This window comes from Oncorhynchus gorbuscha, linkage group LG12, assembly GCF_021184085.1.
Source record: "Oncorhynchus gorbuscha isolate QuinsamMale2020 ecotype Even-year linkage group LG12, OgorEven_v1.0, whole genome shotgun sequence".
Taxonomy (NCBI): domain Eukaryota; kingdom Metazoa; phylum Chordata; class Actinopteri; order Salmoniformes; family Salmonidae; genus Oncorhynchus; species Oncorhynchus gorbuscha.
The window spans coordinates 68,845,172-68,868,902 of NC_060184.1; the positions used below are offsets into that span (position 1 = coordinate 68,845,172).

General features: G+C 47.6%; 1 protein-coding gene and 1 long non-coding RNA gene across 2 annotated transcripts; one reads left to right on the forward strand and one right to left on the reverse strand.

Annotated features, from left to right (window-relative positions):
• LOC123991318 lies at positions 1-9,174 on the forward strand. Its single transcript, XR_006830778.1, has 3 exons — positions 1-306; positions 7,735-7,897; positions 8,263-9,174. It is a non-coding gene; the product is annotated as an uncharacterized LOC123991318 (long non-coding RNA).
• On the reverse strand, positions 6,794-23,350 carry tmprss7 (transmembrane serine protease 7). The gene is made up of 18 exons (XM_046292798.1): positions 23,169-23,350; positions 15,339-15,564; positions 15,094-15,224; positions 14,883-14,950; positions 14,601-14,791; positions 14,497-14,532; positions 14,145-14,373; positions 13,913-14,037; positions 12,899-13,005; positions 12,708-12,814; positions 12,172-12,308; positions 11,302-11,409; positions 11,079-11,186; positions 9,610-9,726; positions 8,778-8,970; positions 8,254-8,522; positions 8,036-8,172; positions 6,794-7,874 (listed from the first exon to the last, which is right to left on the reverse strand). The coding sequence occupies exons 1-18, from the start codon at positions 23,232-23,234 to the stop codon at positions 7,707-7,709; spliced, it is 2,523 nt and encodes an 840-aa protein (XP_046148754.1). The 5' UTR covers positions 23,235-23,350; the 3' UTR covers positions 6,794-7,706.
• Between the last annotated feature and the right edge of the window lie 381 nt (positions 23,351-23,731).

Genomic DNA, 23,731 nt, shown 5'->3' on the forward strand with positions numbered 1-23,731 from the left:
CTCATGGTACCCACTTGCGTTCCATGGCTCACGAAGACTAGAAGGAATACTCTGGTTGGAACTTTATTGAATCTATATGTTACAAACATCCTAATGATTGATTCTTTACTTAGTTTGAAATGTTTCTTCAACCGCTAATATCACTTTTTGAAGTTTTTGTCTGATATAATGCTGACCAGAATTAGCGTTTGGATATGTATACCAAACGCTCTAACAAAAGAAGGTATTTTTGACATTTTTGAACAAAACAAACATTTGTTGTGGACCTGGGATTCCTGGAGTGCTTTCTGATGTACATCATCAAAGGTAAGGGAATATTTATCATGTAATTTCTTGATTATGTTGACGCCATCTTCGCCATCTTTGCTATATTCCTCAAAGAGAGCATAAAAGGCATTTAGCTCGTTTGGGAGTTATTTTATTGCTGGGCAACTCATGGTTGGGTTTCCCTTTGTAATCTGGTATCGTCTGCAAGCCCTGCCATATACAACGAGCGCCGTAGCCGGTGTCATAGGATTCCACCTTCCTCCTATACTGTCCTTTTTGCATGTTTGTAGCGGAACTTCTTTTGTGCGTCCATGTCATTGTTCATGTTCTTATAGTCACTGTGGGGACGACATCCTCTATGCACTTATTGATGAAGCCTGTGACTGTTGTGGTAAACTCCTCAATGTTATCGAATGAATCCCGGAACATATCCCAGTCTGTACTAGCAAAACAGTCTTGTAGCCTCGCGTCTGCTTCGTTCGACCACTTCCGTGCATCACTGGTACTTCCTGTTTGAGCTTTTGTTTATAAACAGGAAGGAATCCAAATAAATCACACATCCCTCAAAACCAAAAAGTAAGCTAGACAACCCTCCCCTATTTTGGACCAGCCCCCCCACCCCAGTACATTTTAAACTGTCTCTTAGAACCTCTAAGGATTTATGAGTTACAAAGTTGTAGCCTTATAAATGACAAATAGCGTACTCGACATTAAGGGGGAAATTTAGTCTCCGAGAAGCAGTTTTTTTATGGAATATTTATTGTTGAAAGTGATGACTCAACAACATATCAGTTACTGTTACATAGAATACAGTATATAGCTGGGCCAGTGTAGCCCAGGCAGCAGCCATGGATGTGCAACATCCTACATTTTCAGAAAATGCAAAAATGGTGGGAAATTGTTTCATGACGAAAGTATGCATATTTCCCCCGTTTTCTCTGCCTTCTCTTCATTAAAGGGGCGGCAGGGTAGCCTAGTGGTTAGAGTGGAGGGGGGGCAGGGTAGCCTAGTGGTTAGAGTGGAGGGGGCCAGGGGCCTAGTGGTTAGAGTGGAGGGGGCCAGGGTAGCCTAGTGGTTAGAGTGGAGGGGGCCAGGGTGGCCTAGTGGTTAGAGTGGAGGGGGCCTAGCCTAGTGGTTAGAGTGGAGTGGAGGGGGCCAGGGTAGCCTAGAGTGGTTAGTGGAGAGTGGAGGGGGCCAGGGTAGCCTAGTGGTTAGAGTGGAGGGGGGCCCTAGTGGTTAGAGTGGAGGGGGCCAGGGTAGCCTAGTGGTTAGAGTGGAGGGGGGCCTAGTGGTTAGGTGGAGCCTAGTGGTTAGAGTGGAGGGGGCCAGGGTGGAGGGGGCCAGCCTAGTGGTTAGAGTGGAGGGGGCCAGGGTAGCCTAGTGGTTAGAGTGGAGGGGGGGCCTAGTGGTTAGAGTGGAGGGGGCCTAGCCTAGTGGTTAGAGTGGAGGGGGCCAGGGGCCTAGTGGTTAGAGTGGAGGGGGCCAGGGTAGCCTAGTGGTTAGAGTGGAGGGGGCCAGGGTAGCCTAGTGGTTAGAGTGGAGGGGGCCAGGGTAGCCTAGTGGTGGTTAGCCTAGTGGTTAGAGTGGAGGGGGCCAGGGGCCTAGTGGTTAGAGTGGAGGGGGCCAGGTAGCCTAGTGGTTAGAGTGGAGGGGGGCCAGGGTAGCCTAGTGGTTAGAGTGGAGGGGGCCAGGGTAGCCTAGTGGTTAGAGTGGAGGGGGCCAGGGGCCTAGTGGTTAGAGTGGAGGGGGCCAGGGTAGCCTAGTGGTTAGAGTGGAGGGGGCCAGGGTAGCCTAGTGGTTAGAGTGGAGGGGGCCAGGGTAGCCTAGTGGTTAGAGTGGAGGGGGGCCAGGGTAGCCTAGTGGTTAGAGTGGAGGGGGCCAGGGTAGCCTAGTGGTTAGAGTGGAGGGGGCCAGGGTAGCCTAGTGGTTAGAGTGGAGGGGGCCAGGGTAGCCTAGTGGTTAGAGTGGAGGGGGCCAGGTAGCCTAGTGGTTAGAGTGGAGGGGGCCAGGGTAGCCTAGTGGGTTAGCCTAGTGGTTAGAGTGGAGGGGGCCAGGGTAGCCTAGTGGTTAGAGTGGAGGGGGCCAGGGTAGCCTAGTGGTTAGAGTGGAGGGGGGGCCAGTGGTTAGAGTGGAGCCAGGGTAGCCTAGTGGTTAGAGTGGAGGGGGCCAGGGTAGCCTAGTGGTTAGGGTAGCCTAGTGGGAGTGGAGGGGGCCAGGGTAGCCTAGTGGTTAGCCTAGTGGGAGTGGGGGGGGCCAGGGTAGCCTAGTGGTTAGAGTGGAGGGGGCCAGGGTAGAGTGGGAGTGGAGGGGGCCAGGGTAGCCTAGTGGTTAGAGTGGAGGGGGCCAGGGTAGCCTGGTGGTGGAGGGGGCCAGGGTAGCCTAGTGGTTAGAGTGGAGGGGGCCAGGTAGCCTAGTGGTTAGAGTGGAGGGGGCCAGCGTGGCCTAGTGGTTAGAGTGGAGGGGGCCAGCGTGGCCTAGTGGTTAGAGTGGAGGGGGCCAGCGTGGCCTAGTGGTTAGAGTGGAGGGGGCCAGGGTAGCCTAGTGGTTAGAGTGGAGGGGGCCAGGGTAGCCTAGTGGTTAGAGTGGAGGGGGCCAGCGTGGCCTAGTGGTTAGAGTGGAGGGGGCCAGGGTGGCCTAGTGGTTAGAGTGGAGGGGGCCAGGTGGCCTAGTGGTTAGAGTGGAGGGGGCCAGGGTAGCCTAGTGGTTAGAGTGGAGGGGGAGGGGGCCAGGGGGGTAGCCTAGTGGTTAGAGTGGAGGGGGCCAGGGTGGCTAGTGGTTAGAGTGGAGGGGGCTAGTGGTTAGAGTGGAGGGGGCCAGCGTGGCCTAGTGGTTAGAGTGGAGGGGGCCAGGGTGGCCTAGTGGTTAGAGTGGAGGGGGCCAGGGTGGCCTAGTGGTTAGAGTGGAGGGGGCCAGGGTGGCCTAGTGGTTAGAGTGGAGGGGGGCCAGGGTAGCCTAGTGGTTGGAGGGGGCCAGGGAGCCTAGTGGGAGTGGAGGGGGCCAGGGTAGCCTAGTGGTTAGAGTGGAGGGGGCCAGGGGCCTAGTGGTTAGAGTGGAGGGGGGCCAGGGTAGCCTAGTGGTTAGAGTGGAGGGGGCCAGCGTGGCCTAGTGGTTAGAGTGGAGGGGGCCAGGGTAGCCTAGTGGTTAGAGTGGAGGGGGCCAGGGTAGCCTAGTGGTTAGAGTGGAGGGGGCCAGGGTGGCCTAGTGGTTAGAGTGGAGGGGGGCCAGGTTAGAGTGGAGGGGGCCAGGGTGGCCTAGTGGTTAGAGTGGAGGGGGCCAGGGTGGCCTAGTGGTTAGAGTGGAGGGGGCCAGGGTGGCCTAGTGGTTAGAGTGGAGGGGGCCAGGGTGGCCTAGTGGTTAGAGTGGAGGGGGCCAGGGTAGCCTAGTGGTTAGAGTGGAGGGGGGCCAGGGTAGCCTAGTGGTTAGAGTGGAGGGGGCCTAGTGGGCCTAGTGGTTAGAGTGGAGGGGGCCAGGGTAGCCTAGTGGTTAGAGTGGAGGGGGCCAGCGTGGCCTAGTGGTTAGAGTGGAGGGGGGGGTAGCCTAGTGGTTAGAGTGGGGGGGCCAGGGTAGCCTAGTGGTTAGAGTGGAGGGGGCCAGGGTAGCCTAGTGGTTAGAGTGGAGGGGGGGGCCAGGGTAGCCTAGTGGTTAGAGTGGAGGGGCCAGGGGGCCTAGTGGTTAGCCTAGTGGTTAGAGTGGAGGGGGCCAGGGTAGCCTAGTGGTTAGAGTGGAGGGGGCCAGGGTAGCCTAGTGGTTAGAGTGGAGGGGGCCAGGGTAGCCTAGGGTGGTGGTTAGAGTGGAGGGGGCCAGGGTGGCCTAGTGGTTAGAGTGGAGGGGGAGCCTAGTGGTTAGAGGGCCTAGTGGTTAGAGTGGAGGGGGCCAGGGTAGCCTAGTGGTTAGAGTGGGAGGGGGCCAGGGTAGCCTAGTGGTTAGAGTGGAGGGGGCCAGGTGGCCTAGTGGTTAGAGTGGTTAGCCTAGTGGTTAGAGTGGAGGGGGCCAGCGTGGCCTAGTGGTTAGAGTGGAGGGGGGCCAGGTGGCCTAGTGGTTAGAGTGGAGGGGGCCAGCGTGGCCTAGTGGTTAGAGTGGGAGTGGGGGGGCCAGCGTGGCCTAGTGGTTAGAGTGGAGGGGGCCAGCGTGGCCTAGTGGTTAGAGTGGTGGAGGGGGCCAGGGTGGCCTAGTGGTTAGAGTGGAGGGGGCCAGCGTGGCCTAGTGGTTAGAGTGGAGGGGGCCAGGGTGGCCTAGTGGTTAGAGTGGAGGGGGCCAGGGTAGCCTAGTGGTTAGAGTGGAGGGGGCCAGGGTAGCCTAGTGGTTAGAGTGGAGGGGGCCAGGGTAGCCTAGTGGTTAGAGTGGAGGGGGCCAGCGTGGCCTAGTGGTTAGAGTGGAGGGGGCCAGGGTGGCCTAGTGGTTAGAGTGGAGGGGGCCAGGGTGGCCTAGTGGTTAGAGTGGAGGGGGCCAGGGTGGCCTAGTGGTTAGAGTGGAGGGGGCCAGGGTGGAGTGGGAGTGGAGGGGGGGTGGCCTAGTGGTTAGAGTGGAGGGGGCCAGGGTGGCCTAGTGGTTAGAGTGGAGGGGGCCAGGGTAGCCTAGTGGTTAGAGTGGAGGGGGCCAGGGTAGCCTAGTGGTTAGAGTGGAGGGGGCCAGGGTAGCCTAGTGGTTTGGAGGGGCCAGTGGAGGGGGGGGCCAGGGTAGCCTAGTGGTTAGAGTGGAGGGGGGCCAGGTGGGCCAGGGTAGCCTAGTGGTTAGAGTGGAGGGGGGGGGCCTAGTGGTTAGAGTGGAGGGGGCCAGGGTGGCCTAGTGGTTAGAGTGGAGGGGGCCAGGGTAGCCTAGTGGTTAGAGTGGAGGGGGCCAGGGTAGCCTAGTGGTTAGAGTGGAGGGGGCCAGGGTAGCCTAGTGGTTAGAGTGGAGGGGGGGGGGCCTAGTGGTTAGAGTGGAGGGGGCCAGGGTAGCCTAGTGGTTAGAGTGGAGGGGGCCAGGGTGGCCTAGTGGTTAGAGTGGAGGGGGCCAGGGTAGCCTAGTGGTTAGAGTGGAGGGGGCCAGGGTAGCCTAGTGGTTAGAGTGGAGGGGGCCAGGGTAGCCTAGTGGTTAGAGTGGAGGGGGGCCAGGGTAGCCTAGTGGTTAGAGTGGAGGGGGCCAGCGTGGCCTAGTGGTTTGGAGGGGGGCCAGGGTAGAGTGGTTGGGGGCCAGGTAGCCTAGTGGTTGAGTGGAGGGGGGCCAGGGTAGCCTAGTGGTTAGAGTGGAGGGGGGCCAGGGTAGCCTAGTGGTTAGAGTGGAGGGGGCCAGGGCCAGGGGCCTAGTGGTTAGAGTGGAGGGGGCCAGGGTAGCCTAGTGGTTAGAGTGGAGGGGGCCAGCGTGGCCTAGTGGTTAGAGTGGAGGGGGCCAGGGTAGCCTAGTGGTTAGAGTGGAGGGGGCCAGGGTAGCCTAGTGGTTAGAGTGGAGGGGGGCCAGGGTAGCCTAGTGGTTAGAGTGGTAGCCTAGTGGTTAGAGTGGAGGGGGCCAGGGTGGCCTAGTGGTTAGAGTGGAGGGGGCCAGGGTGGCCTAGTGGTTAGAGTGGTAGCCTAGTGGTTAGAGTGGAGGGGGCCAGGGTAGCCTAGTGGTTAGAGTGGAGGGGGCCAGGGTAGCCTAGTGGTTAGAGTGGAGGGGGGGGGCCAGCGTGGCCGGGCCCAGTGGTTAGAGTGGAGGGGGCCAGGGGCCTAGTGGTTAGAGTGGAGGGGGCCAGGTAGCCTAGTGGTTAGAGTGGAGGGGGCCAGCGTGGCCTAGTGGTTAGAGTGGAGGGGGCCAGGGTAGCCTAGTGGTTAGAGTGGAGGGGGCCAGCGTGGCCTAGTGGTTAGAGTGGAGTGGGAGTGGAGGGGGCCTAGTGGTTAGAGTGGAGGGGGCCGTGGCCTAGTGGTTAGAGTGGAGGGGGCCAGGGTAGCCTAGTGGTTAGAGTGGAGGGGGGGGCCAGGTTAGAGTGGAGGGGGCCAGCCTAGTGGTTAGAGTGGAGGGGGCCAGGGTAGCCTAGTGGTTAGAGTGGAGGGGGCCAGGGGGCCTAGTGGTTAGAGTGGAGGGGGCCAGGGTAGCCTAGTGGTTAGAGTGGAGGGGGCCAGGGTAGCCTAGTGGTTAGAGTGGAGGGGGCCAGCCTAGTGGTTAGAGTGGAGGGGGGGGGCCAGGGTAGCCTAGTGGTTAGAGTGGAGGGGGCCAGGGGCCTAGTGGTTAGAGTGGAGGGGGCCAGGGTAGCCTAGTGGTTAGAGTGGAGGGGGCCAGGGTAGCCTAGCCAGGTAGCCTAGTGGTTAGAGTGGAGGGGGCCAGCGTGGCCTAGTGGTTAGAGTGGAGGGGGCCAGGGTAGCCTAGTGGTTAGAGTGGAGGGGGGGGGCCAGGAGGGGGTAGCCTAGTGGTTAGAGTGGAGGGGGCCAGGGTAGCCTAGTGGTTAGAGTGGAGGGGGCCAGGGTAGCCTAGTGGTTAGAGTGGAGGGGGCCAGCGTGGCCTAGTGGTTAGAGTGGAGGGGGGCCAGCGTGGCCTAGTGGTTAGAGTGGAGGGGGGCCAGGGTAGCCTAGTGGTTAGAGTGGAGGGGGGCCAGGGTAGCCTAGTGGTTAGATCGTTGGACTAGGAACCGGAAGGTTGCAAGTTCAAACCCCCGAGCTGACAAGATACAAATCTGTCGTTCTGCCCCTGAACAGGCAGTTAAAAAGGTAGTTAAGGAGGAAAATGACGCCTTCACAGCCTGAATAGACGATGCTTTACGTACGAGCAGTTCCACAGGGGACTCAAGTGTATTACCAGGAATGGACATAGTACCTAAATGATAGTGCAGGCAGCCTAGGCTAGAGCCAGTATAGAGCTAGACATACAGAGACAGAGAGATTTGGAGGCCATATGGTTTAGGTCCACGCTCTAAAAATGTCTAGGTTAAAAACAACCCAATTTGGTAACCAAGCGCTGGGTAAATATTGGACAGAACACACGCTGGGTTACTTTGACCCAGACAGCTGGGTTGCGTGAATAACACAACAAGTTGGGTTGTTGGGATTACTCAAACATGGGTTAATATAACCATCAACTGGGTATTTTATACTCTCATGCTGGGTTGATTTAGCAGCTGGGTATTTTTTATGCTATTTTCAGGAGGCGTGGCTTATTAGGGGTGTTTGGCTTTCAGCTAGATCTAATGCAACATTTGGGTCAATCAAACATATCTATTTTTTTACACTGTATGTTTGTGGTTAGGGTTGATTGGCTGAAGGGGACCAGTGCTGCGTCTAACCTGTGTCAATCTCTCCTGATCTTCATTCCTGTAACAGCTTTATATACTGTCCACTCATTACCTGGTGTTTTCGAAGATGATATAGATGGTATAGATAGTAATTACATTTTATATGGGATTCATTTAAGTAGACACCAGAAAGTACACATTGTAATTTTGTAGTAAATACCAGTTGAAATAGGACTATGAAATAAAGGGTGTTGAAATTGACTCAGGTGACGATGTGGCTCTGGATCCAGGTGGTGAACTTGTTGACACGGGTGTAGACGCCTGGTAGGTTGGGTCTGCCGCACCCCGCCCCCCAACTCACGATTCCTGTGAGGAACCATCGCCCCTCTGAGCCTGGGGACCAGCACGACAGAGGACCCCCTGAGTCCCCCTGGGGAGGGCGAAAAGGGCACAGTAAGGATTAGGGCCTATGGGTAAAGGGGATAAGGGCAATAGACGATAAGGACATACTAAGAAAGAGGGCTAAATGGTACACTTAATGTAAAGGGCATAGGAGCACACTAAGTCTGAGGGTGTTTGTGGGCCACTCACCCTGCAGGCGTCCCGCTGTCCAGAGGGGACTCCGGCACACAGCATGCGGGGCGAGACGGGGCCGTACCTTCTCTTACACTCACTCTGATCCAGGACAGAAACCTCTGCCTTCTGTAACACTGTGGGAAGGGTCTTATCTGAGGATAGAAGGGAACATGATCTCTGTATGTGAGATTCTTGTACACCAAACTCTGTATATCCATGGTTTTGTCTCTCACCCTCCTCAGAGCGGTACCCCCATCCTGTGACCCAGCAGCGGTGTGCATGTGTGAGAGTCTGTGAGGTGGCCGGCAGACACACGGGCTGGATGAGGAAGCTGAGGGAGGGAGGCCAGGGGCTCCTCAGCTGCAGCAGGGCGATGTCATAGTCAAAGGTCAGCCTGTTGTAGTACTCGTGCACAACGATGCGCTGGATCTCTGCCACGTGCCTGGCACTACCCTGGTACAGCATACCCAGATGGGCACTCCACTGGCGCGGGTCTGACAGCCTGGGGAGCGTCAAGAGAAAGTGGTTAGAGGTCAAAGGTTATGGCTGAACAGGGATCATGTAAATAAACTGTATTCAATGAAGTGAAAAGCTAATTTGGTTCATTACTGTCATTGCCAGAGAAAAGTTGCATGTGGATGATGATGTTGGGCTGGGGTCAATCTGGTATCAGTGTGTACCTGGTCCACTTCTATTCAGTACAGTAGTTATAACAGGATCATAATGTGGTCAGTCAATCTGTAGACTGCATACACACCTGTCCCTGCTGAAGCAGTGTGCTGCTGAGATGAGCCAATCAGAAGAGAGGACAGAGGCTCCACAGTACAGGTAGCCAGAGAAGTGCAAGCTGACCTGCCATGGCCACTCCCCCTCGAGGGCATTGATTCCACCGACCACCCGAAGACCCGAGGTCGAGTCTACTTTCTTCACAGTAGAGGACCGGCCACAGGCTGTGATTCAGATCGTTAATAAAACTTTGGAAAGTGTGTGTGTGTGTGTGTGTACAGGTGCATGTCTCTTATGTGTACATTATGTGTTTTTGTGTGAATATCTCTGTGTGTGTGTGTGTATACATGTATGTTGGTGTGTGTGTAAAGTACGGTACACGTGTGCTGAGTCACTTCTGTGACAAACTGTTCTGCCGCAGCCTGATTAAAAACGATCGCTCTATGTGTGTGTGTGTGTGTGTGTGTGTGTGTGTGTGTGTGTGTGTGTGTGTGTGTGTGTGTGTGTGTGTGTGTGTGTGTGTGATCAAAGCCTCGGCCGCTCCAATCACAGCATATTACCAGCAAACACAGAGAGCCATTACAGTGGGGGCAGAACAGAGCTACAGAGAAGCAGCTGCATTACCCCACTAAATAACTGCACATAATCAGAGGAAGGCTCACACAAAGCCATGTGGGGATTCTTTGGGTCTGGCTAGACTGATTGAAACTAGATAAATGGTAGTGATTAAAGTGGTTGAGACACAAGGTTGGATCATTTGTTTGTGTGTTTTTATATTGAGGTTTAGTTGCCATAAATTGAATATGTTCACGTTGTGGTTGAGATAAACCAAATGAATGGTTATGTTCCGGTTGAGGACTCACCACAGTCCCTCTCGTCACTGTGGTCTGAGCAGTCGGTGACTCCATCACACCTGGCGTTCTTCTTCAGGATGCAGGACCCACTGTTACATCTGTACCTGATGTCAGAGCAGCTCGTCTCTGTACAGCACCAGGGAACACACACTCAGTATACTCATCCACAATGGCAGATTAGTGGTACACACACATATGGACAGAGACATACATACTGTAAAGCTTATTAATGAGCAGTGATACTAGCAAGAGCAGTGTGCCGGTTTCTTCTTTTTTCTCATACACTACATGACCAAAAGTATGTGAACACCTGCTCGTCAAACATCTCATTCCAAAATCATGGGAATTAATATGGAGTTGGTTCCCCTTTTGCTGCTATAACAGCCTTCTGGGAAGGATTTCCACTAGATGTTGGAAAATTTCCGCAGGGACTTGCTTCCATTTAACCATGAGCATTCCTGAGGTCGGCCACTGATGTTGGGCGAATAGTTCTGGCTCGCAGTAGGCGTTCCAATTCATCCCAAAGGTGTTTGTTGAGGTCCTCACTTTGTGCACGGAGGCTGAAACCGGAAAGGGTCTTCACCAAACTTTTAGTCAGTGGTACAACTCGGGGATTCGATCCAGCAACCTTTTGGTTACTGGCTCAACGCTCTAACCACTAGGCTACCTACCTTGCCACAAAGTTAGAAGCACAGAATCGTCAAGAATGTCATTGTATGCTGTAGCGTTAAGATTTCCCTTCATTGGAACTAAGGGACCTAGCCCGAACCATGAAAAACAGCCCCAGACCATTATTCCTCCTCCACCAAACTTTACAGTTGGCACTATACATTCAGGCAGGTAGCATTCTCCTGACATCCGCCAAATCCAGATTTGTCTGTCGGACTGCCAGATGCTGAAATATGATTCATCACTCCAGAGGACCTCTTTCCACTGATCCATAGTCCAGTGGTGGAGAGCTTTATACCACTCCAGCCGACGCTAGGCATTGCCAATGGTGATCTTAGGCTTGTGTGCGGCTACTCGACCATGGAAACCCACTTCATGAAGCTCCCGACGAACAGTTATTGTGCTGACATTGCTTCCAGAGGCAGTTTGGAACTCGGTAGAGTGTTGCAAAGTTTTGTGAGCCTGTGTGGCCTACCACTTTGCAACTAATCCATTGTTGCACCTAGACGTTTCCACTTCACAATAACAGAATTAAGAGTTGATTGGAGAAGTTCTAGCAGAGCAGATATTTGACTAATTGACTTCCTATGACAGTGCCACGTTGAAAGCCACTGAGCTCTTTAGTAAGGCCATTCTACTGCCAATGTTTGTCTATGAACATTTTATGGCCTTGTGCTCAATTTTATACACCTGTCAGCAACGGTTGTGGCAGAAATATCCAAATGCACTAATTTGTCCACTAGTATGTCCACATACTTTTGTATATATAGTGTACACACATATAAAAACAGGATAGGATTCCTTTCTACCCAGAGTGCAGTTGGTTTCGTCCCTGCCGTCATTGCAGTCTCTCTCTCCATTGCACATGTACAGTGGGTGAAGAGGACTGGAGCCTCCACAGTTCTTACTAGGCCTTGCTGAACAGGAAAATATCAATTCAAAGGAATATATCAGTTCTTAACAACATTTTTGATGATGTCAATACTGAAGTTCTAGCATGTATGATGCTGTTGTTAATTCCTGTTTACATACCGCAGAAGACCTCATCACTCTCGTCCTGACAGTCGTCCAGGCCGTCACAGCGTCGGGTCTTCTCCACACACAGCCCTGTGGAGCACAGGAAATGGCCCTCTGCACACGCTGGGGGAGACAGGGGTGAGGGAAGGGGGAGACGGGGGGAGGGAAGGGGGACGGGGGTGAGGGAAGGGGGGAAGGGGGGGTGGGAGAGGGAGACAGCAGAGAGAGCGGAGAGGGAGCGGAGACAGGGAGAGGAGACAGGAGAGGGAGACAGGGGGAGAGGGAGACAGGGGAGAGGGAGCAGGGGAGGGAGACAGCGGAGAGGGAAGCGGAGAGGGAAGGGGGAGACAGCGGAGAGGGAGACAGCGGAGAGGGAGACAGCGGAGAGGGAGACAGCGGAGAGGGAAGGGGGGAGACAGCGGAGAGGGAGACAGCGGAGAGGGAGACAGCGGAGAGGGAGACAGCGGAGAGGGAACAGGGAGACAGCGGGGTGTGGGAACAGGGGGAGACAGGGTGTGGGAACAGCGGAGAGGGAGACAGCGGAGAGGGAAGGGGGGAGACAGCGGAGAGGGAACAGGGAGACAGGGGTGTGGGAACAGGGAGACAGGGGTGTGGGAACAGGGAGACAGGGGTGTGGGAACAGGGAGACAGGGGTGTGGGAACAGGGAGACAGGGGTGTGGGAACAGGGAGACAGGGGTGTGGGATCAGGGAGACCGGGTGTATAGTAGAAGAGAAGTGTGGTTCTTCTACTGTCTCAGGACTATGGTAGTGAATTTAAAATGAATATATAACTGAACAAGATGCAGATTCAGTGAAGGTGATGGGTAAGGAAGTAGTGAGAGAAAGAAGGAAGACTGAGAAAAAGGTCCTGGTAAAGTTGTTACGTTGGCTGATGTTGAAGCTACTAGATTCGGCCTGGAAGGGTTGGTCAGAGCTCCGGGAGCTGCTGCGAAACTCCACCTCAGCGGTGGTGTCAGGGATACGGAACACTGTGGTGTGGCCTATGTAGCTTCCACAGTATCTATGGACATCAGCACACAATCAATCAAATAACAAACCAATCTGGAAATCAATCTGTCCATCGGTTCTGGATATGGAACACAACATACAGTGATATTACCTCTACCTACATCTACAAATGATCTCGACTAACCTCTACCCCTGCATGTTGACACGTTGACACGTACCCCCTGTACACAGCCTTGTTATTGTTATTTAATTATGTTACTTTTTATAATTCTTTACTTTATTTGGTAAATATTTTCTTAACTCTTTCTTGAACTGCATTGTTGGTTAGGGGCTTGTAAGTAAGCATTTCACGGTAAGGTCTACACCTGTTGTATTCGGGGCATGTGACAAATCAAGTTTGATTTAGATTTGAGGTTAAAACAGACAGTCACACACACACACACACTCTTACATGATCTCCTTGACCTTCCACCAGCCGTGCTCACAGGCCGCTATGTCCTTCAGCTTCAGCACATAATTGTGGAACTTCAGAGCCACTCCCAGAGCAATGTGGGGGGTCTGTGGACGACAACACATGACGTCTGTTGACATTTCATCAATATTAGTCAGTGGGGTGAATGTGAGCCAAATAGACTTAAATACCTGAAACCTCCATATGAAGGAGCACTGAGGAGGCAGCAGACTGGGGTAAAAGGGACTGGTGATCTGACCGGAGAAATCTGGCTCTGCCTGGATCTCTACGTAAGTCACTGTTAAGGGAATTTTTATCAATGATGACTAATTATGTATACATTTCAATCAGAACTGACTAATCAGAATACTATTATGTTACTGTATATGTACTAATCAGAATACTATTATGTTACTGTATATGTACTAATCAGAATACTATTATGTTACTGTATATGTACTAATCAGAATACTATTATGTTACTGTATATGTACTAATCAGAATACTATTATGTTACTGTATATGTACTAATCAGAATACTATTATGTTACTGTATATGTACTAATCAGAATACTATTATGTTACTGTATATGTAACCAGAATACTATTATGTTCATTTACTAACCAGAATACTATTATGTTACTGTATATGTACTAACCAGAATACTATTATGTTACTGTATATGAACTAATCAGAATACTATTATGTTACTGTATATGTATGAATTTTCTTTTTAATCTTAGTACTGAATATAATGTGTGTAAATATAATCAAGAATTAGAACAATGTCTGTTCCTTGGTAGAAATAAATGAACTATATCACCAGAAGACCTGCCAGGAGCATGTCCTTGGCTCGGTCATATATTATCTTAATAGGGAAAGACCATGTGAGAACCATGCAGCCTTGGAACTGGAACTAATGACGTCATTTTAAGTTAATAACCTGTGGTAAAATGTGTAAGGAGTAGTACTCTCGTGAATAAAATCTGCTGTTTGACTTTAAGACTGGGCTCTGTCCATTACTATAAAATAAGGGTCTTACAAATCCTTAAGAATTGACAGTGTCTCATTTTAATTGGGTGTTAAAACATAGAGCAATTTAATTCCTGCAACAGTCACACGCTCTGGTAGGGAGACACACATCAACGAGATAAAATACCAGTCTGTCAGTAGTATAGTATTATTGTCAGAGAATCTGTCTTACGTTCCTCAGCGATGGCCTGGAAGTGTCCTCTGAAGTGCTTGTTGCCCTGGGTCATCCTGAGGGACAGCAGCATGACGTTGGACGTGGAGACCAGAGACAGGGACTGGGACACGGGCTCACACACCCTGCAGGGTATGGGCAGAGTTAGACTGTTCGGTCGGTCGGAGGTTCTGTCAGTCTGTCTGTCTATTCAACTTCATCCGTAGATCCATCCAGAGTCACACTGACTCACCTGTAGAGAGTACGCCCCCTCATGGGCAGCAGGGCGTCGTACATGGTGAGGGCATCACTGACACAGTCGCTGGGCTCAATGTGCAGGGAGGTAATGGTGAGGCGGATCAGAGTGCCAGGGGTAGACGTCAGCTTGATGTAGCAGCTCAGACCTCCCCATGACGAGTAGACGTTTAGGGGAACACTGGAGCCTGGCAGGCTGGCATACAGCTTGTCCACACACTGAGAGCCTGTAGCACAGAGAGAGAGACGAGGGCTTTGGCTTGTACTCTTACTCTACCACAGCCATGCTAGTAAGTAGGAAGATACTCAACATAATGTGGCAATAAAACAGATGAATTGAGTTAACTCACCCGCTGCAATTGATGTATAATCTGATCGTAGAGCAGCTGAGGAGAACAAAAAGAACATCAACAAAGGATATATAGAGATCACAGAAATCTACACACACACTCACCATTAACGAGTATGGAATCTATGTCTACGGGCAGGCCAAGTAGGTACCCTACAGAAGACCTGTTCCTCAGGCTGGTGAGGACTGAGTCTCTGAGGATAGCTCCTACACACTCCTCACACACGGCTGGGGTCTTCAGTCTCGGCACCACAAACACCATCCAGAAATGCACCAGCAGACCACCCTTGTTATCACTGTGAGGAGATGTATGTGTGTACAGGGGTTTGTTCCAACCAAGCACTATAACATCTTATTCAACCAATCACTGACTGATTCACAGTGTACCTGAGGTCTGATATGGCGGTGAGTTTGTAGAGTTTGGACACTGAGGACATTCTGTACACACTGCTCACCTGTGGAGGGACACGTTTAGTAACCATGAACATAATGAAGGACTTGTATTTCTACGCTATAGATATAGAGTTCCAAGCTTAGGGTGTGTGTTTGCTCAGTGTATTTGACCACTGCAGAAAACAGTAAATCGTCTCACACTCACCACGTGCTGTATCTTGTTTGCCATGGAAACAAACTCATGGGACTCTGCCTGGCGGTACTCGGGGATGAAATCTACGTTGGCAACACGGAACATTCCGGCAAAATACACTCCGCTGTTGCTCTCCCTGCGAACTGGGAATAAATATACAATGTAAGGAACTATTCATGAAGATTTAGATAACTAAAATGTTTGTGTGTACATGTGAGAAAGACATTGCGTTTGAGTCTCCTTGTAAGTTAACTCACATATGAAGACCCAGAGCAGTGACCACACGATGACCACGACCACAAACACAACCACGGTGATGAGGATGGTCAGGTTCTGGAGGTTCCACAGAGGAGCCCAGCTCTTCCTGGGCAGCTGGGTCCTGATGCGTGACATACGTCTGGCTCTGCTGCGGCCGTTGTACCTCGTACACAGCCTCTGGAGGGTGTGGTCAACCGTGGCCACCTCCACAGTCACATCCTTAACCTGGAGATCATACAGCACATCAACACGTAACAGCATCTCCCCACACTGCAAGACAGCAGAACAAATAGGGCATAAAGTGCCACTGTCTTTGTGGGCCAGTATACTGTAAGTCACCAACACTCTCAATCGTATCATCAACGGAGCGCAGACTGTTTATATACGCAGTATGTATGTACACTATTGCTTATCAACCACAGATATCATGGTAACAAATGGTGTTTAATTACATTTACAGTGACACTTTACTTGCAGATATCATGGCGCCGCTTGTTGCCATGATATCTGTGTTTGATAAGCAACAGTGTACATACAGTTTAAGTCGGAGGTTTACATACACTTAGGTTGGAGTCATTAAAACTCGTTTTTCAACCACTCCACAAATTTCTCGTTAACAAACTATAGTTTTGGCAAGTCGGTTAGGCTATCTACTTAGTGCATGACACAAGTCATTTTTCCAACAATTGTTAAACAATTTAAAGGCAATGCTACCAAGTACTAATTGAGTGTATGTAAACTGGGAATGTGATGAAAGAAATAAAAGCTGAAATAAATCATTCTCTCTACTATTATTCTGACATTTCACATTCTTCAAATAAAGTGGTGATCCTAACTGACCTAAGACAGGGACTTTTTACTAGAATTAAATGTCAGGAATTATGATCCTGACAATTGGCGATCAAATAGATATGACCTTTTTTTCTCACGGAAGGCGTACTAAACAGGCACTGTGACTAGTACTGTTCTTGGGGACTGGAGGGTCGGAAACCAATGGGTACGGTGGGGAAGGAAGGACTGGTCAAATGGCCTATGTTCAGAACCATTTCCATTTTTACCCGTGCTTAATGGCGGTGTAGGGAAAACTGGAGTCGACTGTTGAAAGTAGCAGGGGAGTGAACGTTATTTATAATAAGGGTTACATTGAGAAAATGAATGGCCCTCCCTTCAGCTAAATATATTTGACCTAAACCCTCCATGAACGCTTAAAACTAAAAAGTGACCCTACCCTATATCCCAAATAGTAATTACAACATAAAGTGACCCTACCCTATATCCCAAATAATAATTACAACATAAAGTGACACTACCCTATATCCCAAATAATAATTACAACATAAAGTGACCCTACCCTATATCCCAAATAATAATTACAACATAGTGACCCTACCCTATATCCCAAATAATAATTACAACATAAAGTGACCCTACCCTATATCCCAAATAATAATTACAACATAAAGTGACCCTACCCTATATCCCAAATAATAATTACAACATAAAGTGACCCTACCCTATATCCCAAATAATAATTACAACATAGTGACCCTACCCTATATCCCAAATAATAATTACAACATAAAGTGACCCTACCCTATATCCCAAATAATAATTACAACATAAAGTGACCCTACCCTATATCCCAAATAATAATTACAACATAAAGTGACCCTACCCTATATCCCAAATAATAATTACAACATAAAGTGACCCTACCCTATATCCCAAATAATAATTACAACATAAAGTGACCCTACCCTATATCCCAAATAATAATTACAACATAAAGTCGATAGCAGAGAACATGTCTACCCTCAATTCTTGTACAGACCAGAGCCTTAGATATGCAGTTTTAGAAACTGTTCTTCGTCCTGTCAGCATTATATGGCAACGAAGGAATGTTGATAGCACACAGGGCTGCAGGCCAGAAGGTTGTTGGTTCGCAGACCACCATGGACAAGAGTAGGGGTGGAGAGACCTTTATAGTAAAAACATTGAGTGAATCTATGATCGTATTTGCAGGTCAGATATATATATTTTTTATAAACATTTCATGCAATTCTACGTCATTTTACACATTACCAGAATATTTTTTAATACCACAATAATGACCGAAATTGCAGAATGAACAGAGACAGGCATGTAGGCCTTTTTTATCATATTTCTCCAATGACAAATCAGTATGTCTTGTTTGCAACAAAACTGTCCCTGTTTGCAAATAATTAAATCTGAGATATTATTAGGGATCTGAGCATAGTACTTTCAAAAATTAGGCCTACTTTTCCACCCTAGACAGCGTAGAACTACCGACACAGAAGTTTAAACTGCTGGTTATTCTTCTGTGGCTTAACCCAATGACAGGTCACCAGTGTTTCCCTAAAAGGTGTCTGGGTTTAAACATGTATTGTACAGTCCCAAGCAAAGTCCATTTTTTGTCTCATCGGCTATAGAAGGTTGTAGCTCAGCCTCATCCAACCTCAGCCTCAACCCCACATATCTACCCCAATTGCTCATATTCAGTGCCCAGAAGTCAAAGGTTATTCCACTACCTAAGGGAAAAGGATCTGCATTCACTGGTTCTAATAGTCATTCTATAAGCTTGCTGCCTGTGTTAAGTAAATTATTGGAAAAAAAATGTATCAGTACAAATCAAGGATTATTTCTCATATAATGATCTGATAACAGGTTTCCGGCATGCATACAAGAAGGGCATTCTATGAGTACGGCCTTTAAACAAATTACAGATGATTGGTTAAAGAGCATGGAAGACAGGAAGTTAGTTGGTGCAGTGTTGCTAGATTTCAGTGCTTCTTTTGATGTAAATGATCATGAACTGTTACTAGGTAAACTCAAATGTTATGGTTTTAAGTCTGCAGCTCTATCCAGGATGGAAAGCTATCTATCCAGGAGAAGGCAAAAAGTGTTCTTTAATGGTAGCTTTTTAAACAGTAAATATAAACAATGTGGTGTTCCTCAAGGAAGCCGCCTAGGCCCACTTCTCTACTCTCTTTACTAATGATTTAGCTTCAGTAATGAACAAAGCAAGAGTGGTAATGTATGCTGATGACTCTACAATGTATAGCGCAGCATCAGAATGTAATGAGCTAACAGATGTACTGAGTAGTGAACAAAGAATGGTCTCTGAATGGGTTGATATGAACAAATTGATGGGGGGGGGGGGTCTGCAGCAAAGAAATCACTCAGAACAGGGCTGCCATATTAGCTCTACATTGCTCTATCCAAATGAATGCATCAGAATCTCTCATGGATTCACATTGTGAAACGAATTACTATCCAGTCTTCTGATTTTCGTTAGGAATGGTTGTTAGAGGAAATTATGGTTGAAATGACTAATTATGTATACATTCCAATCAGAACGGACTTGTCCAAATGCTATAATGTACTGTACATATGAATTTTCTCTCTTGCTCCCATTCCCAATTGTATATAATGTAGTCAGGAGTTTAGTAACAATGAAGGTCTGTTCCTTAGTTCATTCATTGTACAATCTCCAGGTGGCAGGAACGGCCGAATCTCCAGACTGTCTAGAATGTTGATTTATACTGACTGACCTTGACTTCGTATTGATAATGCGAAGGCTCGAGAGCTAGAGGGCCCCTCTACTTGTGAAATAGATAGAACGTTTAGAAAACGCTGACGTCATTTTCAGTTTATAACCTGTGGAAATATGTGTATGTGGCAGTACTTTCTTGAAATAAACGCTGTTACCTTTGGCTTTTAAGACTGGTCTCAATCTACTTCATGCATAATTAATGAACTTACAAATCATTAATGAATTAGAATGAGTGCGAATTTGATTTTGGCTACAAAACATACAGGAATTTAGAAATTCCACTAACAATGGTATACACACAGTATTTTTCAGGCCAGTTAGTACATAATAGCAAAATGCATAACCACCAAACCAGACAGGTAAGTTCAGGGCATCTAGGACAACCCAAGCCAAGGACAAATCGACTTAAATCTACAGTTTTATATAGAGCCATAGTTGAATGGAACTCTAAATCAATGCATATTTCTCAGGCAAAAACTAAATCCACCTTCAATAATTTTTTAAAAGACATCTAACCATAGGAAATAGAAAGCATCAACTGAATGTTAAAAGTGCTTCCTGTCAGGTAATTTAATTGTCTGTATTGTCTATTTGGTCATTGTTTGTAATGTCTTACTAAACTGGTGTTGGACCCCAGGAAGATTAGCTAACGTTATGGCGTTAGCTAATGGGGATCCTAATAAAAATGAGCAAATTCTCTGAATATTAAAGAAACGAAACCAAGACATCCCCATATGCAACAGAATCACGTATTTTCAGGTATTTTCCAGTTTGTTTCTAGCATAAAACATTGCGGACCAAAGGGCTGTTACAGATAACTTTTTGTGAACTGTATGGGTCGAGCCCTGAATGCTGATTGGTTGGCAGCCGTAATATATCAGACCGTATACCACGGGTATGGCTAAACACTTATTTTTACTGCTCTAATTATGTTGGTAACCTACAAATCTATGGCTATAGCAGCCTATAGCCTAATTTAATCTGTCAAACAGGTAGGCCTACCCAATATTTTTTTTAAATAGAAAGAAATAGGCTGCAACACAAAGCCCTCTTGTTGTTAGTAAAGTGTAATTAAAAAGAAGACAGTTAAAATTAATTATGCTTAGTCGAATTTGACTACTTTCAGCACCACAAGCTGTCCATTTCTGATTGATTGTGCCACAGCTGCTGCTTCAGGTTTCAGCACCAAAGTAAATTACTCAAATCTGGTTTATTGTGATGTCAATAACTCTGATAAATAGGCCTACATCACAGGCAAGAAACATATTGTTTATAATAAAAATCAATTATTGTAGTAGCAAAGCTAGTCCGCATGCATTTTCTAGACTAGACTTAATCAAAAATAAATTCAGAAGGAGCCTTTGAATCTCCTCCTGAACTGCCCCTGTCAGCCTACACAGCACAGCCATTGGTTAGGCAGCCCACAAAACAGTTTTTGATCGGCAAGAGCAGAGCAGACCAAGGCTCAGGGTTGGAACATCCATTGTTATGTGTAATGCAGCCTAGTTTTATTTACACCATCCCAGCAGCTCTCTTAGAAATATAACTTTGCTCTGTACTTCTCTGAGCACGCACTTCATAACCTATAGGCTATGGATCATTTGATTGAGGCCACACTAAATAACCTATAGGCTTTGGATCATTTGATTGAGGCCACACTAAATAACCTATAGGCTTTGGATCATTTGATTGAGGCCACACTAAATAACCTATAGGCTATGGATCATTTGATTGAGGCCACACTAAATAACCTATAGGCTATGGATCATTTGATTGAGGCCACACTAAATAACCTATAGGCTATGGATCATTTGATTGAGGCCACACTAAATAACCTATAGGCTTTGGATCATTTGATTGAGGCCACACTAAATAACCTATAGGCTATGGATCATTTGATTGAGGCCACACTAAATAACCTATAGGCTATGGATCATTTGATTGAGGCCACACTAAATAGCCTATAGGCGCACTTGACATTGTGCGCCCAGTGGAGAGTCAGATGAGGTGCGGCATCAGGCACCCATCTATGTATAGTCTAATAAGCAACTAATACTAAAACACTGAGACATATAAACATTCAATCAATTACAAATTGCATGACCCTTCCCTGGACTAGATTTAAAAAAAGACTAAAGCCTCCTTGACTGAAATTGAAAAAGCATGACCCTTCCCCATTTCCTCCAGGTACTCATTATGTAAATGTTGATCCATCCTTAGGCTGGATCACATGGAAAAACCATATGTAACGGGTTGCATAAGGTGGTACCGGTATGTATTCTGTTTTAATGTCTCAGGTCTTGGCGAGGTGCCATGTAACCCCATCGGCTCCAAAACGCTCATGCTCTGCATTATTCATGTGGCGTCATCCCATCCTGTGCGTGGAACTTAATCCACCATGAGATAAATGGGGGTGTAGATTCTCTCCATGGAAACGACCATAGCCGAAAGAAGTAGGAGTGCTGCAGCACCCCTGAAAAATCTGAATTTAAAAAAAGTATATTAATAAAAAACATTTTTTTACATCCTCACAAAAATAGTATACTGGGCCTTTACTAGTCCTATATAGCGGTCTGTAGCACGAGAAAAAAACATCTTACAAAAGTAGTACACTGGGCCTTCAGTCCTGTATTAGTGGACCGATTATAGCCTTCTCCAGCACAGCCCCAAAATGTTTTACAGCCCCGCAATATATCTCCGTTTATTCCATAAATCGTGCATGCATTGGATTGCAATGCTGGTGCGGTAAAATGATCCAGTTTATTTAATTACAGTGTAGGCTAATCCAAGTGTAGGCTATGACACAATGTAAATGGGGAAGAAACCCTGTTCATAATGAGCAGGTGATGGTTGCAGTTTGCGGGGAACACATGCAGCACAGAGACACCCCTGTCTACAGACCTACTATAAATCTTACTTGCAGTGGTGTAGCGCAAAATAATATGTATATGAGGTCACCATTCTCTCAAAGTTTGTAAGGACAGATGTAGTCAAAAATCTGCATAAAATGCGTCTGCCTATGCCCACACATATTGCCTCAAGAAAATTGTATATTTTTGATACCCATTATCACTGGCAATTGTGAATGCTAAATATTCACGTTTTACTGGTGAAACTGCATCCACATGACAATTTTTTGATTGATCTCAATCAGTTTAATGGGAATCAGCATTTCCATCTTCCCGAGTTACTGTTTCGTGAGACAATTAGAGCGGATGATGTTAACTATTAGCCTTTCTTGCATTTTGTTTCAATTAAACCATATATCCTGCATAGTGGCTCTGAGTTTTGGCGCATTCTATATTTTTTAGACTATTCAGCTTCAACTAACCATCTTAACATCTCATTAGAAATTAGGTGTTTTTGGTGTAACAGTGGTGTTATTGGCCTGCTATGCTATTAGGTTCTGTTATATAAAATCCGAATTAATCGTTGTGTGATCTTGCAAGACATTGACTCAGATTTGATCTACCTTTGCTAAACGAGCACCATTGTGAGAAGTGATAGTCTACTATTTATAATAATAATAATGTGATGAGTAGGAATATTAGGTAACATCTTGATGAGGGTTATTTTAAAAGATTGGCGCGCCCTTCGTTGCTTTAAACGGACAGCGCTGAACTTTGATTTGATTAGCTTGACTACATGGTTAAAATATTCCTATTACAGAATAAAAGAAAAGGGCTGAACTATCAATTCATATAATTTATTTGCATAGATTTAATAATTAAATCAATTGTCCAAGTAGTGAAGATAAATCATTACCACACATAATTGCAGGAAATTTGTTTGAAAATAGCCATAAAAGCAAGCTTTTGGTGTGATGTATTCATGCCACTCAATAAACTATAACCTAAATACATTACTACCTCCAACTTGGCCCAATTCACATGTCCAATTTCCCACCCTGACATAGTCTTCCCTAACGGGTCCTGAGTCTCAACCAATAGTCAATATAGGCTAAAGATCCCAAGCAGGGCTACAGCAAAGGCTCTTGGGCATAACTGTGGACACTGGTTTGGGTGTGGTCACATAGTCAGTCACACACTGTACACGTTTTTATTTTAGTGTATGCCTAAAACCTACGTTCTCTATTAAGGTACTTAAAGCTCATTTTATGGAGACGAAAACTCAACTCATAGGCTTCTCGGGTGATATGACAACAAAATTAGTTTTACTCGTCACTTGTTTTGGTTGTTAATTAAAAAATCGAATTATTCCCATTCACCAACAGCAGGTAATATGCTATACTTACACTGGCAGTGTCTCCGGCATTGCCTTCTCTGTCATCTCCGCTCGTCAGCTCGCGCTCTGTCCCCATGACACCGGCAAAGGGACATTACTTCCCGCCTCTCATATCATCCGATTGTTCGCTTCTGAGTGAGATCGGTCATTTCTACTGTTCCACTCTAAGATGAAAAATGCAGCACCCCTGTGTACTGGTTAAACCGTGCTGCTGTGGGGCGTCTCGCTATCTACCCTGAGCCGCCAGGTGAATGTAACCAGATCCGACCGCACAGGTGAGAAAGCAGCGACTAGCTGGGGCTCCTTCAGGGTTTCCACTAGTTACCACAGCCACAAAGTATCCATAGGTTATATCGTAAAGAAAGTATATTAACAAACATTTGCTTTTTGGTCTTAATTTAAGGTTAGGTATAAGATAAATTGTAGAAATAGGCGGGTTTATCACTTTGTGGCTGTGGTAACTAGTGACGTCCCTCATTCATGTTGACAGGATTCTATGATTATAATTCATGATTACAGCAGATGTTACATATCTTTGAGAGATACATTTCTCACAACCAACCAATAAAATTG

Bases quoted from the DNA above. Each gene is read 5' to 3' on its own strand.
- tmprss7 (XM_046292798.1), bottom strand. From the start codon at position 23,234: ATGGGGACAGAGCGCGAGCTGACGAGCGGAGATGACAGAGAAGGCAAT. The intron at 12,309-12,707 runs GTAAGAGTGTGT...TGATGTCCATAG, and splicing joins TGGAAGGTCAAGGAGATCAT to ATACTGTGGAAGCTACATAG. The intron at 11,410-12,171 runs GTAACAACTTTA...TGTCTCCCCCAG, and splicing joins TAGCTTCAACATCAGCCAAC to CGTGTGCAGAGGGCCATTTC.